Source organism: Debaryomyces hansenii, assembly GCF_000006445.2.
Source record: "Debaryomyces hansenii CBS767 chromosome A complete sequence".
Classification (NCBI taxonomy): Eukaryota; Fungi; Ascomycota; class Pichiomycetes; order Serinales; family Debaryomycetaceae; genus Debaryomyces; species Debaryomyces hansenii.
In genome coordinates, this window is record NC_006046.2 from 555071 (window position 1) to 570105 (window position 15035).

A 15035-nucleotide genomic window follows, 5' to 3' on the forward strand; every position below is an offset into this window, starting at 1 on the left:
GAGATTCATCTCGAATTAAAAGTACTTAAATGGTAGCAATGTGAATCGATAATTTATATTCTACTTGAATTGCCGAACAATAGCAGCATAAACTAGAATAAAGACTCACCAATATGTCGTCTTCTTCAGACAAAACAGATCCATGCAAACCGGAAGCCTGTGCTATCCAGGATTGCTTACAACAAAATAATTATAATGAATCAAAATGTTCTAAGATAATCGACAACCTATACTTATGCTGCAAGAAGTATTATGAGAAGAATGGTAGCGATAAGCAAACAACATGCTGTCCAAAATTCAACCTCTTGCAATTAAAGCTTAAACAGAGGGAATTGGGCAAAATCGATGCTGAAATGGTCGACCTGCGTAAGGGATAAACCAAAGCAACGATATACATATTTTCCACGCAAGCTTTCTTTGTATGTAGTGTTCCACTACAAAAGCTCGTTCTACCTGTGGTTACTCAAGTTATGTTATACTATACTTAATAACTCACTTGCATTCGACTATTATTCTTTACATAGCAATTAATAATGCTCATATAGCTACAATTCAATATAAAACTAGATAAATGTACGTTTAGAACCGCGTAGTCAAACTATTCTCCAGAAAATGACACGACAGAACAAGGTTGGTAAAAACGATTATTCTAAGGCTTACCCGAGCACGAAAAAATCACAGAGTGATTATAGATTATATGTAGAAGAAATTCATATAAACCGTGACTCTAATGGGCGCCTAGTAAAAGACATTGTATAAAGAAGAAAAGAAGAAAATTTGACAAAAAATTACAGACGGAAAATTCTCTTAAATGGTGTTCAGATGAGATCACCAAAAGCGGGTAACCCCATATCTTATTTCTACTGGAATACTGGACTTATACCTATATTTATTACGGGCTACTATGTATGCAACTGTCTATTCCTTAGAATTACCTTCTACTTTCTTTTTATCGTAATCATGAGCATCTGGCAAATATAATTTCAAGGCTAGAAGGTGTTAGTAAGAAATGCTGTTTTGGAGTGTTGAATAGATGAATACGTACGAGATTTATCGTCTAGCCACAAAGATTGGCCACTAACGTTCTTTATTGAGTTATCAGCCCGAACGCTCTTCTCAAACTCTTTGATGGCGGTCTCTATATCGACTGGATCTGCTCCCAAATCAACCAATTGTTTTCTTAAAAAGGCAATGTGTAAGCCCATTTTGAAATTTCTCTTATCTTGGTCTTTCCTTTCCTGTAAGATCTGGAGATCTCTTTTCTTCCTGGCATTTAGAAAATTTGCCTGCTGAGCTTGTAGGGTTTTAAGGTTGATGGCGGTCGTCTCTATATTAAGCTTTTCTAGCTTGATTCTATTGGTGTAGCTATCTATGGCGAAATACGCCAAAGCACACATTGCTAAGAAGGAAGTGAAATCTTTTAAGGACTTGTGGTTTCTGGCAGCAGTATCATGAAACGATGGGGGAATCTGGCCATTAGGAGGTGGACCTGATGGGTTTATTGGTTGTGGTGGTGATGATACTGTTTCATTGTAGGTTGGAGGTATATAGTTTGGATTGCCAAAATTCAGTGGAGGGGGGCCACCGTTTACGTAGAACCGACGGAAAGTTAATCCCCGACAACAGTGCTTGTTGACGATTCTAGAAAGCATGAAGACTCAAGTAATCGACGTTTGGTGAAGAAAAGCTTCAGCACCCATTCTATTTGGCCAATAGAGGTGGAGGTGGTGTACGTAGAACAAAATCTTACACAAAAGCGCCCAGAGGACTTCTAATCCTAAACTACAATGTAATTAGTGATACTTAAACGTAAAATATATTAAGCATTACTTAAAGAGTAATGAAAAAAATGATGATACAGGGAATGATAGCAAGTTAACAGAAAATTACGCATGAAATCATAAAGTTTAATGTCTTCTTGATTCAGCAATGACCTTGTTCATTTCTTCGATCTTTCTAAGGGCTCTCTTGTGGGTACCTAATCTCTTCTTAGCCAACTTCTTAGCTCTCTTTTCACCAGCATTTCTGATCAATTCGATCAATCTTCTTTCATATGGAGCTAATCCGGAAACTTCCTTGACGATGTTTCTAACGAATTCAGTTCTCTTGGATAAAGCACCCTTTCTGTAAGAGACCTTTGGAGCAACTTCCTTGGCGACAACCTTGTGTCCCTTGTTTAATCCAACAGCAATACCTGTAAATTGTTAGTACTTATGTCTTTTTTTTTACCCTGGTGTCGGTCTTGTCGTCATGGTCCGTATTGTCATTATCTCAACTATTCAACTCATCTCGTCTCCAAAATCTCGTATATCATTCTCCTTCACTTGCAAATGCTCTCATATTGTTGGTCTCCCCATTACACTCGATTCCATCCATTTTTATGATTTATGTCCAATTCGTCATCCAAAATTTTCACTTCACTGTATGTCCATAATTTGGTCCCAATATTCTTAAAATACATCCGACTCATGTCTTCTTGTTTCAACACCACTAATACTTGAGGCTTATTACATACCTGATCTAGCCATTTTATCTAATTATTTATTGACTTGTAAAAGATTAATCCTAAGTTAAAAATTTTTATAAAAAGGTCTATTGAAAATTACACTGAGAGGGTGAAATTTTTTCCTCAGTGGTCTCGTGTCAAGGGCGCAAAACCGGTCAAGATCGATGATTACATCAGCCTGGATAAATATCACACAAATTGTTATTTTAGTGCGAATTTACGGCTGAGACTATATACACTCATAACGGATACCAGTTGAGCCAGTGGTATAGCGGAGGATATCATGTGACTATGTGACTGTTATTTTACCGGTCAGGTTACATGGGTGTAGGGATTTATCAAATGATGTGGATGTTTGGATGTTTGTAATGGGTGCTAAATAGATACTAGACATACCTAGGACTAAGTATGTACATGATAGAGAGATACATGACGAATAGATACACGATATGAGAAATAAGACTAAATAGATACACGATAAAGATACTACAAAGATACTACAAAGATACTACAAAGATACTACTAGAAGAGCGTATGTAAGAACGATAGCTAAGAGAATAGAAGTACGTATTTGCATACAACAACAAAATGTAGACTGAAGACCACGATGAATGAATTATACCAGACTAGGCTTGCAGCTTATTTAATGATATACAAGATTGTATTAATGACTATATACATATTATTCTACTTACGCCGACACCTTTGAAAAGTCAAAGTTGTAATGGTGCAACTTATCCACGATCTCCTCGGTCGTCAAGTACGTGTGGTTCAGGAGGAATTGCTTCCAGGTGATTGGGGTCCATGTGTCTTTGCTGGCAAACTGCCATAACTCCTCGAGCAACTTATTCCTACCCACTGTGACCTGCATGCCGTCTCTGTGGACATAGTACACTTGTTGTACATCGCCATCCTTCTCCACCTTGGGCAACTTGTTGAATTCCTGTTTCTTCATGATATCGTACTTCAAGTTCCACCCCTTCAATCCCATGGTCTTCACCCGGGCTGGCTTGTCCTTGAGTAAATAATTGTCTAAACCCCCTTCACGCGTGATGGTTCTCAAAACGGTGGTCGACACCCTGGTGGCAATCGTCTTGTTCAATGTTTCGGACCACAACTTGGCCTTCACGATATTAGGCTTGTGTGCCCTTAAGCTCTTGTTCTTGGACTCAGAACACGTTTTCGATCTCTTTCTCTGCAATCCTCCGTATAATCCTCTGTTCTGACGTTTGAAGAACATTGCTTCGTAATGATAATTAGGATATTGCTTTTTGAATAACGGAATTCTCAACCCCTCGGCGGAATCGCCTACCTGGTATTTGGTGTCGTCAACTGGTTTGGCATATTTGGTGATCTTGTAGTATTTTTCCATCGTTGGCATCGTCTGGTGCATGCTTCTTATGTGGCTCATGGCTCCTCCGGCCGTCATTATCGCACTAGGAACACTGCGTGGCACCGAGGCCAACCCCCTAAACAACCCTGTGCTTAATCGGTTCATCATTGTTCGTTTGTATCCCGTTAGTATTCCCCAGGCATGAATCGACCATAAGTCTCAATGGTCTTTTTGGTCTGAAAAATTATATCTGCACAATTCCCCGCGCACGTACGTGTCACTTTGTGTCGAAACTCACCTAACCTGTAAACTCTTCCAATATGTAAACCAGAATCGGCCCCGGTTTTCCCCGGACATCTTATCTCGCAAATCGGTTTTTCCGCGTACCGAATCGTTTAATCTTAAATCTGCCATCTCTATTATGGGGCCATCCCGTGCGACTTTGCCCATCCCGTCGCTAAGTCTGCAATCCAAAATATAATGTAATTGACACTGGGGTATATGCTGGTGTATATATAACTGGCCTTGGGGTTGCCAAAATTGCAAATAAAATCGACCAAGCCAAAAAGAAACGGCGACTATTTTAGTCTGTTCTACCAATAGAGTCCGATTTTTAATAAGCAATAGTTGCAATACTAACAAATTTTTTGTATATATTTCAGACTTACCCAGAAGACATTGTAGGATATACAAGTACCATAGAGCAGATTTTACGTAATATAGATCGTGGTTGTTCGTATATAATTGGCGATTTTGTTTGTAGTAACAAGAAACGGACTTTGCCGTGTACTGGTCAAGAATCTTATCTAAATTTTTTTCGCTGATGAGGTTGATAATACGTTAGCAAGAAAACTATCAAATCATAAGTTAACATAGACGCTAAACGTTGGTGAATATCTAGTAATAGACAATTCTTATTCGTATGTTAGAATCGAGAGTTGAGAAAGAAAGCAAATTGAGATTTGGGTGTCCAGGGATGATGATGTACATACTTGCGAATCGCCCCTTGAGCACAACAACATTACACGGAAAACGGAATTTACTAACAAATTGATGCAGAGGAGGAGTAAGAGACTTAATATCAGAGATAGAACCAGCACTGATAGTTGAGTGCTATTTGACATTATATTTGTAACTCGAAAGGACGCATAAAGGTTACATCTAGATTCCTACATTCCTTATATAATACTACATTACGGCATTTCACGTAGGAACCAAGGACAAGTTTTATCCCAATTCGAAGTACTTGAATACTGAGATCACAGACCACGACTTTCATTTGTTATTATACCCGAGTATTATATATATTGCTGCCCTCGATCCAGATTCAACTAAATGGCAGATTTTGCGAAATCCATATTTGGGTTCAGCGGTTTCCATAAGAAAGACAACCAGACGAACTGTCTGTCGAATGAAGCATCCAAGGAAAACCAACGCCCATACCAACAGCTTCCATCGCAATACCCGGAGCAAGCACAACCCTTAAGTCAGCATACTACTGGTCAGTCGCAATTTTCTGATATGGCCAGTCATCACCCTAGCGATTCGATTACGTCGGCCAATAAGAAGTTTTTGCCCAAAGGTTTAGCTGCCGTCACACCCACGACAGCTATTTCAAACCAATCGATGGCGTACGGCACAACCACAAAAAACGACAATAATACTACCAGCGAAGCATTTTTGAACCAAACATTCAAGAATCGGAATAACAATTCCAATTCTAACGTAAACCAAGACACTTACATGGCATCTCAATCGACTAATAGGGGCAACCATCAACAACAATCGCAGCATGCTTCTACCGCTGCAAGTATGAACGATGATATCAGTATCAACTCTGAACAATATTCTAAGCAACCCGTCATTATCACTACCGATGAGACTGGTCAAAACCAACAACCTCAATCTAAAAGCGGTAGTCAGCCTAAGGGTAGATTGAAGGTTTTAATTATTGAGGCCAAGGATTTATTAATAAACTCAAATAATTCGCAGCCCTATGTTGTATGTACTTTCGAAAGTTCTGAGTTTGTTACAAATGCCCCTGGATCATTTGGTAAATCTTCAGGTTATCCCTCAAATCAAAACAAAATCCAACAATTAGGGGGGGTTCCGATGGTGAAGTTTTCGGACAAAAACGAAAAAAATAGACCTGCATTATATCAAAGACAATCATCAACTCAGCATCTTAATTTAAAGAATTTTAAAATTGGCTCTACAAATCCAATTTGGAATCACGAAGCAATATTTGATGTAGTCGGATCAAAATCGGAATTGGATATTTCTGTGTATGATGCAGCCAGTGATGATTCGTTTTTAGGACATGTTAGAGTATTTCCTTCTACTAACAGTTCGACGTCGAATAAGCAAAATAATGCAGAATGGTTAGAATTGAAAACAAGGATTGTTGGTGAAAGAGTTTCGGGTTCAATCAGAGTTAACTGGGAGTATAGCTCTTTGGGAAAGAAACCTTATGGACCAGGTGATTTTGAAGTTTTGAGATTATTAGGTAAGGGGACTTTTGGTCAAGTTTACCAAGTCAGAAAGAATGATACGGACAGAATTTATGCCATGAAAGTTTTGTCCAAGAAAGTTATTGTTAAGAAGAAGGAAATTGCACATACTATTGGAGAAAGAAATATATTAGTTAGAACGTCGACGGCAGCCTCTCCTTTCGTCGTTGGATTAAAATTTTCATTCCAGACACCTGCCGATTTATACTTGGTTACTGATTATATGTCTGGTGGAGAATTGTTTTGGCACTTACAGAAAGAAGGAAGGTTCGCCGAAGATAGAGCTAAGTTCTATATTGCCGAATTGGTTTTGGCTTTGGAGCATTTACATGATAATGATATTGTGTATCGTGACTTGAAACCAGAGAATATTTTACTAGATGCAAATGGGCACATCGCGTTATGTGATTTTGGATTATCAAAGGCCAATTTAAATAACGATGGTACCACCAATACTTTCTGCGGCACAACGGAATACTTAGCCCCAGAAGTTTTACTCGATGAATCTGGATATACGAAAATGGTTGATTTCTGGTCCTTAGGTGTTTTGATTTTTGAAATGTGTTGCGGTTGGTCGCCATTTTATGCTGAGAATACTCAGCAAATGTACAAGAATATTGCATTTGGTAAAGTGAGATTTCCTAAAGAAGTATTGAGTATTGAGGGGCGTTCTTTTGTCAAGGGATTATTAAACAGAAACCCCAAACATAGATTAGGATCCGCTAACGATGCAAGAGAATTGAGGGCTCATCAATTCTTTCAAGATATTGACTGGGCATTATTGAAAGCGAAGAGCATTCCTCCTCCCTTTAAACCACATTTAACGTCAGAAACCGATACATCCAATTTTGATCCTGAATTCACTTCAGAGTCGACCTCAGTATTGAAGAAACAATTGGAATTAGCTTCCACTCCTTTATCACCCGGAATCCAAGCTAATTTTAAAGGATTCACCTATGTCGATGATTCTACCATGGAAGACCATTTTGGAAAGTCACATAGAATGAATGCTTTCAAGAGTCCTGGGTCCTTTATCCCTGGTAATCCTGATTTACCTCCGGACGAAGACGCCATAGACGATGATCAATTTGATGAAAACGAAGAAATGGAAATTGATGAAGACCATCACATGGATGATGAAGAATTTGTCAATGGAAGGTTTGATTTATGAACAACTAATATTCGTTTGTACTCTATTTATTTATTTTTCGTACCATTACGTTCATGTATTATTTTGTCATTATTATCAATGTTGGCCCTATTCTTCTTTTTATTCCTTTATTTGAGTGTTTTATGTAAAGGTCATTATTTTTATCTACTTATTCAATTCCTAATGGGTTCTCTATTTATATACGTATAATATATATCTTAATAAACCATCTCTATGCTGTTGGTTTTGTGATCGGACGTTTGAAGAATCGTCGCATACAAAACATCAACTGGAAGAAAATAACAGTTCAGAACAACAACTTCACATATAAATATATATATATATATATATATATATATGTACTGATTATTGAATATGGGACACCCAGGAAGACCAAGGCGTCGTAATAAAATGATGCCATCGCATCAACAACCACTGGTAGCGCAACCAAGACAACCAGTGAAAGAAGAACCCATGGTTCAGTTGCATGACGAAGCAGACTTAATTTCATTTAGATCTGATGCATTACATAGATTCGTCACAAACCAAGAATACCTAGAGAATGTGACTTCTAAACATATACAAAGTTCCAAAATCATCCCACCGAGCTCATTTCCTAGTGTACCTAAACGTGAGAACGTTGATGGGGAAGAATTAAAGAAAATGGCGCAAAATTTAAAGCCCGAGGAAGTATACTTTGGAGATTTAAAATTGATGAAGATAAAGAAACAGTTGTTGGGGGAAGAGATTGACAAGTTGAAGCATGAAAAATCGCCATATTCTATCGATCTCGATAGAGAGTACACATATCGCAGAGAAAATATCGATAAACTAGCCTCTCTCCAATCGAGACTAGGCACTAGTGAATCGTTTGAAGAGTTGGAAACCGAGTTGAACAGTGTTTTAGAAAAATACGAGTCTGAATTTAATAAGAAGTATACATCCATATCATCAGTGCATAAGCATTCACAACCCATAAACGATTTAACGCACCAAACGGTGCATGTCACCGAAGCACCAGAGAACTACAACCCGAGACTGATTAACTCTTTTGTGAGTATCAATAATAACGAGGAAAATAATGACCAGAGTCATGACAATCTATTCGGTGATGAGGTCAACTTCAATGGCAATAGGAACGAAATGCCTTTCATTGATAGCTTCGAACAACCCCACCAATCCAACGAGTTCAATTCTAACGGTGAGCCCACGATCTCCAATGATTTTACAATATCAATGGTCGCTAACAATAATCAAAACATGAATAATGATGACAGTAATAATACTAATAATAATAACGAAAACAATAGTAATGATGATATTGACCAGCTATTCAACGAAGGTAATGATGATCCTGTAATGGGAAATACGAACGATCAAGAAATGGATGATATGGATGAGCTCATTGACTTTCAACAAGCCGACGATGAAATCATGGGGGGAACGGATTTTGACCAAGACTTCTTGAGCCAGATTGACCACGGTATGGAATAGACATATCATTCTAAGTTTTTAGTGTTCTAGTATGTATTAATACCATTATATATAAGTCACAGTACTATATAATATATCACGTGATTCAAATCAAATAGTTGGCGAGAGTAAATAAGTTTGTAGAGGCTATATGGTGGGATAACCGGCCGTATATATAATACTGATAGTGATATACTCAGAAGGGCGAAGATACAATCTATGGATCAAGCGCAGCTGGAATTTGATCAAGGTGGTGCATTCCAAGTGAGGCAGCAGATATTGAAACAACACCAGCTACAACAACAACAACAAACAAAAACAAGAATAAAACAACAGAAACTCCGAATTACGTTTCTAGGGTATATTCTAGTGTTATTTTGCTTTGCTATACTTCAATTTATTGGTGTTGGATTTTTTTCTCTGGGATTTTTGTTGTCTAGACAAGTTCTTCCGAATATCTCAGAATGTACGGGTCGACAGGATGATTCGTGTATGCAGCCGGCCAAGTTTGACAAAGCTGTAGTGTTGGTGATAGATGCGTTAAGGTTTGATTTTGCTATTCCAGTGGAAGGGTCTAGTAAATATTACCACAACAATTTTCCTATTTTACATGAATTAACCCAGTCTGAACCAGATAACGCGATATTGTTGAAGTTTATGTCTGATCCACCTACGACGACCTTGCAAAGATTGAAAGGATTGACTACAGGTTCGTTGCCTACATTTATAGATGCGGGATCCAATTTTAATGGTGATGCCATTGATGAAGATAATTGGATATTACAACTACACAAGAACAATAAAAGTGTAGCTTTTATGGGTGACGATACATGGACCGCCTTGTTTACTGAATATATCAACCCGCAATTGAATTTTCCGTATGATTCTTTAAATGTTTGGGATTTACATACGGTCGATAATGGAGTTATTGATCATTTATACCCATTATTGCAGAAGGAAAATTCTACAAAGTGGGACGTATTAATTGGCCACTTTCTAGGTGTTGATCATGTTGGTCATAGATATGGGCCAAACCACTACTCAATGAAAGAGAAATTAAACCAAATGAATGATGTTATTTCAGATGTCATCGAAAAATTGGATGATGATACATTATTAGTAGTTATGGGTGATCATGGAATGGACTCCACTGGTAATCATGGTGGTGATTCCTTAGATGAATTAGAAAGTACGTTGTTCATGTATTCAAAACAAAAAAAGTTCCATGTAAACAAAAAGTCTCCTGACTTTTATGATACTAGTGATATGGGAAGGCACTACAGATCTGTCAATCAAATAGATTTGGTTCCTACCATGTCATTATTGTTGGGATTACCTATTCCATATAATAACTTAGGCTTTCCGATTGATGAAGCATTTGGAAACGATAAAGATTTGACTCTTGCAAGTTTTAAAACTATACATCAGATTCAAAATTTTAGAGACTCTACGCCGAACTTGGCATCTAATTTAGAAATCACTGAGAAATTCGAGAAGTTTGTTCAGGATTATGCTAAGTTTGGGAACAATAAAAAATATCTTACAAAGCTTATTGAATTTTCAAAAAGCTACCAATATGATTCGTTGGAACAATGTAAATCATTATGGGCACGCTTTGACTTAACATTAATTTGTATCGGTATCGCCATTATTTTCTTCTCGTTAACATTTATCACAACTTACTCAAGATCTATACCATCAGTACGAGTTCTGACGATGTCATTCGAATTTATAGGGTCAATTATTGCGATGTTATTAGTTGGTTTAGTTTCGAGTTTTTCTATATTCATAGTTTTGAAACCAGCAGGCTTTGACATGAAGAAATGCCTTCTTATCGGGGCTGCATTAGGAATAATTATTGGGTTTTGGGCACCTATAATGGACAGATTCAGCATAAGTTGGTTATGGCATCAATTAAGAGACTTTTTCAGTTACAATTTCAATAGCTGGTCATTTTTAGGAATACTCTTTGTCGTATTTCACTGTTTGATATTTGCCTCAAACTCGTTCGTGGTATGGGAAGATAAGATGGTACTGTTTTTTCTACTTACTTTTGGTGCATGTTGTTTATACAGTTGTATGATTAACTCAAAACATTCGAAAGTCGAAAAGATTTTAGGGATTCTGCACTCACTTACATTTATTATTTTATCAAGACTAACATCGATGATTAATTTATGCCGCGAAGAACAACATCCATATTGTAAAGCAACCTTCAAAACATCATGGTGGTCTATTATACTATTGCATTTGTGTTCATTTGCCTTACCATTAGTAATTAAGTCATTTTATAAACTTTCGAATTCCTACCATTCGGCTGCACCTTTGTGGATAGGTACGGGTGTGAAAACTTTAATGGTAATGAATGCAATTTATTGGACGTTTGAATATATTGAAAATCAAGACTTTTATTTAACATCAAATTTCAATATAAGTGGACCATTATTGAAATCAGTGAAGATTGCAATTGCGAGAATTGTACTTTTTATTACATTAGTCCTCGCAAACTTCAGTTGGTCAAGAGGACCTTTATGTGTCAAAATAGACACCCAATCCGTTGAAATACTCGATGATTCCGATTCTGATGATTTACTATCCAACTTACTGCCACAACCCCATCAACCACCTGCAAGATCCAATACAATTTTAGGATATGGTAATGTTTACGGATCATCGTATTTCTTACTAGTACTTAACTTCGCCGTGGCAATTATGTTGGTGACGAAACCCTTGGGCGCAATTTCGCTTAATATGTTGTTAATTCAAATCTTATCCCTCTTGGAATTATATAATATCCTTGGATTGAGAAAAAATCTCATTGCTCCAATTATATTTGGATTATTGGGATATCAGCATTTCTTCAGTACAGGGCACCAAGCAACCATACCCTCGATTCAGTGGGAGCTTGGCTTCATGACAACAGAGACTATATTATTCCCTTTTACTCATTTGAACATTGTACTCAATACATTTGGTCTGTTTTTGATTATTTGCTTATCGATTCCCTTAATCGCCTTGTGGAGAATTCCCCCCTCAAATAGGCCAATTACAGTCTTGTCCCAAATAATTACGGATATCACGACTTTAATAACATATCAAACATTTATCAGTTTATCAAGTTTAGTTTTCGCTGCTCATTTTAGGAGACATCTTATGGTTTGGAAGATTTTCGCTCCAAGGTTCATGTTGAGTAGTTTATTATTAATTGTTTTAAACTTAACTTTGGTATTTATAACTTTATGGTTCGGTGCTGGTAAGGTTGTAACCCAAATTAATAGGATTTTCGGGAAATGATGCTTGTTTAGAATTTTATATAGTTATAGATATTTCTCAACTTGTTGTCGATGTCGTTTATTTATTAGTATATAGTTAAGCTATATATATACATATCAGATTTTTGCATAGACATTTTTTTGTCAGCCAAGACGATCAAATATGAGAATCAGAAAAAGACAGATATGGATAAGAGTAAGTTTTGATGATTTATTAAAGCGAAATCATAGATGACTTAACCTACCAATGTTCTATACTTCAATAAACAATCGAATTGCACTTGTGACATGTATACTTGCGTGTTTCTGTTGCGTGCAATCATTGAAATACCAATACGAATCATCCTTCACTCCAAATCATATACAATATTTGAAAAATGAGACGAGACTTCTATTCAAACATGCATGGTCGTCATACATGCAATATGGATTTCCAGCAGATGAGGTATTACCGGATACGTGTGAGCCTTATGGCCCAGATTACAATAATGTCGATAACGTGGTAAGAAATGATGCTTTGGGCAATACTTCTCTGACGATTCTAGACAATTTGGATACTTTAATGATAATGGAAGAATGGGAAGAGTTAGAGAGGGCTTTAGAATACCTTAAATCAGAAGAGAAGACCTTATTTAATAAAGATACAATAGTGCAAGTTTTTGAAACTACCATTCGGTCGTTAGGTGGGCTTTTATCGACACATCTACTTTTGACAGATGTTACTAAAGGCAATAAAATATTGCCATCAAGATACCAAAAATTCAAGGAAATATCTGATAACTATGATGGGTTTTTATTAAATATGGCATATGATTTGGGACTTAAGTTACTTCCAGCCTTCAAGACATCCACAGAAATACCCGTTCCTCGGATTAATTTGGCAAAAGGGGTCTTAAAAGTACCATCAAATCTTCAAAAAGAAACTTGTACATCTGGTGCTGCGTCGCCGGTTCTTGAATTTACTCTTCTTTCAAAGCTCTCAGGAGACCCGCAATTTGAATACTATTCACAATTGACGTTTTGGAAACTTTGGTCTTCCAGACTGGCGCTTGATTTAATGCCAATGTCAATAGATCCAATTGCAAATAAATGGAAGGATCAAATTACAGGAATAGGAGCTTCCGTTGATTCATTTTATGAGTATGCGGCTAAGGCATCTATACTATTTAATGATGATTATATGTGGCATGTATTTAAAACCTCGTATAAAGCATTACTAGCCCACCTGGTCCAAGGAGGTGGAGATAATGAAGGAGTGATGATATTTGGAAATGTAGGGGTTAATGATGGCTCATTGGCTTCTATATGGATAGATCTGCTCGGTGCATTTTGGTCGGGTCTACAAGTCTTGACTGGGCAATTGCAAGATGCAATTAAAACGCACTTGATGTACTTAAAATTATGGGATCATTTTGACCTGATTCCTGAAAGATGGAACTTTTTACTAAATAAATCTCAATTAGAGAACGATGATTCTGAAGCGATAATGCTTGAATGGTATCCACTAAGGCCCGAGTTTATCGAGTCTACATATTACTTATATAGAGCGACTCGAGACCCAATGTACCTACAGATCGGAGCTAGAGTACTTGAATTATTACAAACTAAGTACAAGACAATTTGCGGATTCCATGGATTACAGGACATAAGAACAGGAAATTTTCAGAATAGAATGGAGACCTTCGTTATGAGTGAAACATTGAAGTATTTAATGTTATTATTTGATGCTGATAATGAGATATTTCTTCATACAAGCATGATGAGCAATAAGAACTGGATTTTTTCAACCGAAGCGCATCCTATGTGGTTTGATAAACGATTAGATCCATACAACTTCACACATTCCAGATCTGCCGATAAACAAAACATGGGTACGTTGAAAAACCTGCTTTTTGCTAAGATGAAGTCAAAGTTTAGTAGAAGCAAGCGGAAATTGACCACTGCTGATGAAAAGACATTCTACCGAAACATTACTACACCACGAGTGATCACATACGAGATGCCCGGAATAATAGAAAATGGGGATATACACAAGATCGATCCATTGGAAAGTAAGTTTGACAAATGTGAAGTAAACGTATTTAATAATAAGCCATCGATGTTAACAGTATCCGGGTATTACCAATTGAGCTCTTTCTTCTATCCAGATCATGCATTCAAATACTCCCTAATAAAGCCACGTTATCTTCTGAAATCGGCTCTTGATGGAAGCTGTGTAGAATTGACGCCGTCTTTCCTCAGAATTTTTGCAATGTCAGGACCTGATAATACTACCAAATACCATCACCAGTGTCCTAGAACATCGACCACTACATACCTTGAACTAGTTTTAGGAAATATCGAAAAAGCCCAAAGTGTCGAGATTTCAAGATTAAAGTATAAGAGAAAGCAACCAACTGAGTATATTTCTCTTCAAGAAGATGATTTATGGGTTCCTGACTTTTCCTCGATTAGACTAAAGATTGAGAAATTATCGTCTGGCTTGATCGATTCCGAAAATATGTTAATCACTGACTCATTCATACAATCCATTAGAGTTGACGATTATAATGCCGAGATAGGAATGTCTGCCGCGAATCAATCTGTTTCTACTACAAAGGATATCCTGTTGGTACTCAGAATCAAGAAAATCAACGGTATATCTGTTAAGCCCGGCCAGGTTGTATGGACATTACCATTTGAAATTAATACATCAATCATAGGTGACTCATCAATTGGGGTTGCAAGTGACAATAGAGTAGTATTACAAGGCAATGTAGTTGAAAACTTGAAGGTATGGTATGGTTAAATC

General features: G+C 37.1%; 8 protein-coding genes across 8 annotated transcripts; 5 read left to right on the top strand and 3 right to left on the bottom strand. All coding sequences in view use genetic code 12, as the record gives it.

Annotated features, from left to right (window-relative positions):
* Positions 1–113: 113 nt before the first annotated feature.
* DEHA2D06776g (DEHA2D06776p) lies at positions 114–377 on the top strand (the record flags this gene model as incomplete). Its single annotated transcript, XM_002770223.1, has 1 exon — positions 114–377. The coding sequence occupies one exon, from the start codon at positions 114–116 to the stop codon at positions 375–377; it is 264 nt and encodes an 87-aa protein (XP_002770269.1).
* A 612-nt stretch (positions 378–989) lies between these two features.
* Positions 990–1652, bottom strand: DEHA2D06798g (DEHA2D06798p; the record flags this gene model as incomplete). Its single annotated transcript, XM_458755.1, has 1 exon — positions 990–1652. The coding sequence occupies one exon, from the start codon at positions 1650–1652 to the stop codon at positions 990–992; it is 663 nt and encodes a 220-aa protein (XP_458755.2).
* Positions 1653–1907: 255 nt separating this feature from the next.
* DEHA2D06820g (60S ribosomal protein L36) lies at positions 1908–2528 on the bottom strand (the record flags this gene model as incomplete). Its single annotated transcript, XM_458756.1, has 2 exons — positions 1908–2194; positions 2516–2528. The coding sequence occupies 2 exons, from the start codon at positions 2526–2528 to the stop codon at positions 1908–1910; spliced, it is 300 nt and encodes a 99-aa protein (XP_458756.1).
* Positions 2529–3197: 669 nt separating this feature from the next.
* DEHA2D06842g (mitochondrial 54S ribosomal protein YmL24/YmL14) lies at positions 3198–4007 on the bottom strand (the record flags this gene model as incomplete). The annotated part of the gene is made up of 1 exon (XM_458758.2): positions 3198–4007. One exon carries the CDS (start codon positions 4005–4007, stop codon positions 3198–3200), a length of 810 nt encoding a protein of 269 aa, XP_458758.2.
* Positions 4008–5174: 1167 nt separating this feature from the next.
* Positions 5175–7520, top strand: DEHA2D06864g (DEHA2D06864p; the record flags this gene model as incomplete). Its single annotated transcript, XM_458760.1, has 1 exon — positions 5175–7520. The coding sequence occupies one exon, from the start codon at positions 5175–5177 to the stop codon at positions 7518–7520; it is 2346 nt and encodes a 781-aa protein (XP_458760.2).
* Positions 7521–7874: 354 nt separating this feature from the next.
* On the top strand, positions 7875–8993 carry DEHA2D06886g (DEHA2D06886p; the record flags this gene model as incomplete). The annotated part of the gene is made up of 1 exon (XM_458761.2): positions 7875–8993. One exon carries the CDS (start codon positions 7875–7877, stop codon positions 8991–8993), a length of 1119 nt encoding a protein of 372 aa, XP_458761.2.
* Positions 8994–9191: 198 nt separating this feature from the next.
* On the top strand, positions 9192–12266 carry DEHA2D06908g (DEHA2D06908p; the record flags this gene model as incomplete). The annotated part of the gene is made up of 1 exon (XM_458762.1): positions 9192–12266. One exon carries the CDS (start codon positions 9192–9194, stop codon positions 12264–12266), a length of 3075 nt encoding a protein of 1024 aa, XP_458762.2.
* A 225-nt stretch (positions 12267–12491) lies between these two features.
* DEHA2D06930g (DEHA2D06930p) lies at positions 12492–15032 on the top strand (the record flags this gene model as incomplete). Its single annotated transcript, XM_002770224.1, has 1 exon — positions 12492–15032. The coding sequence occupies one exon, from the start codon at positions 12492–12494 to the stop codon at positions 15030–15032; it is 2541 nt and encodes an 846-aa protein (XP_002770270.1).
* Between the last annotated feature and the right edge of the window lie 3 nt (positions 15033–15035).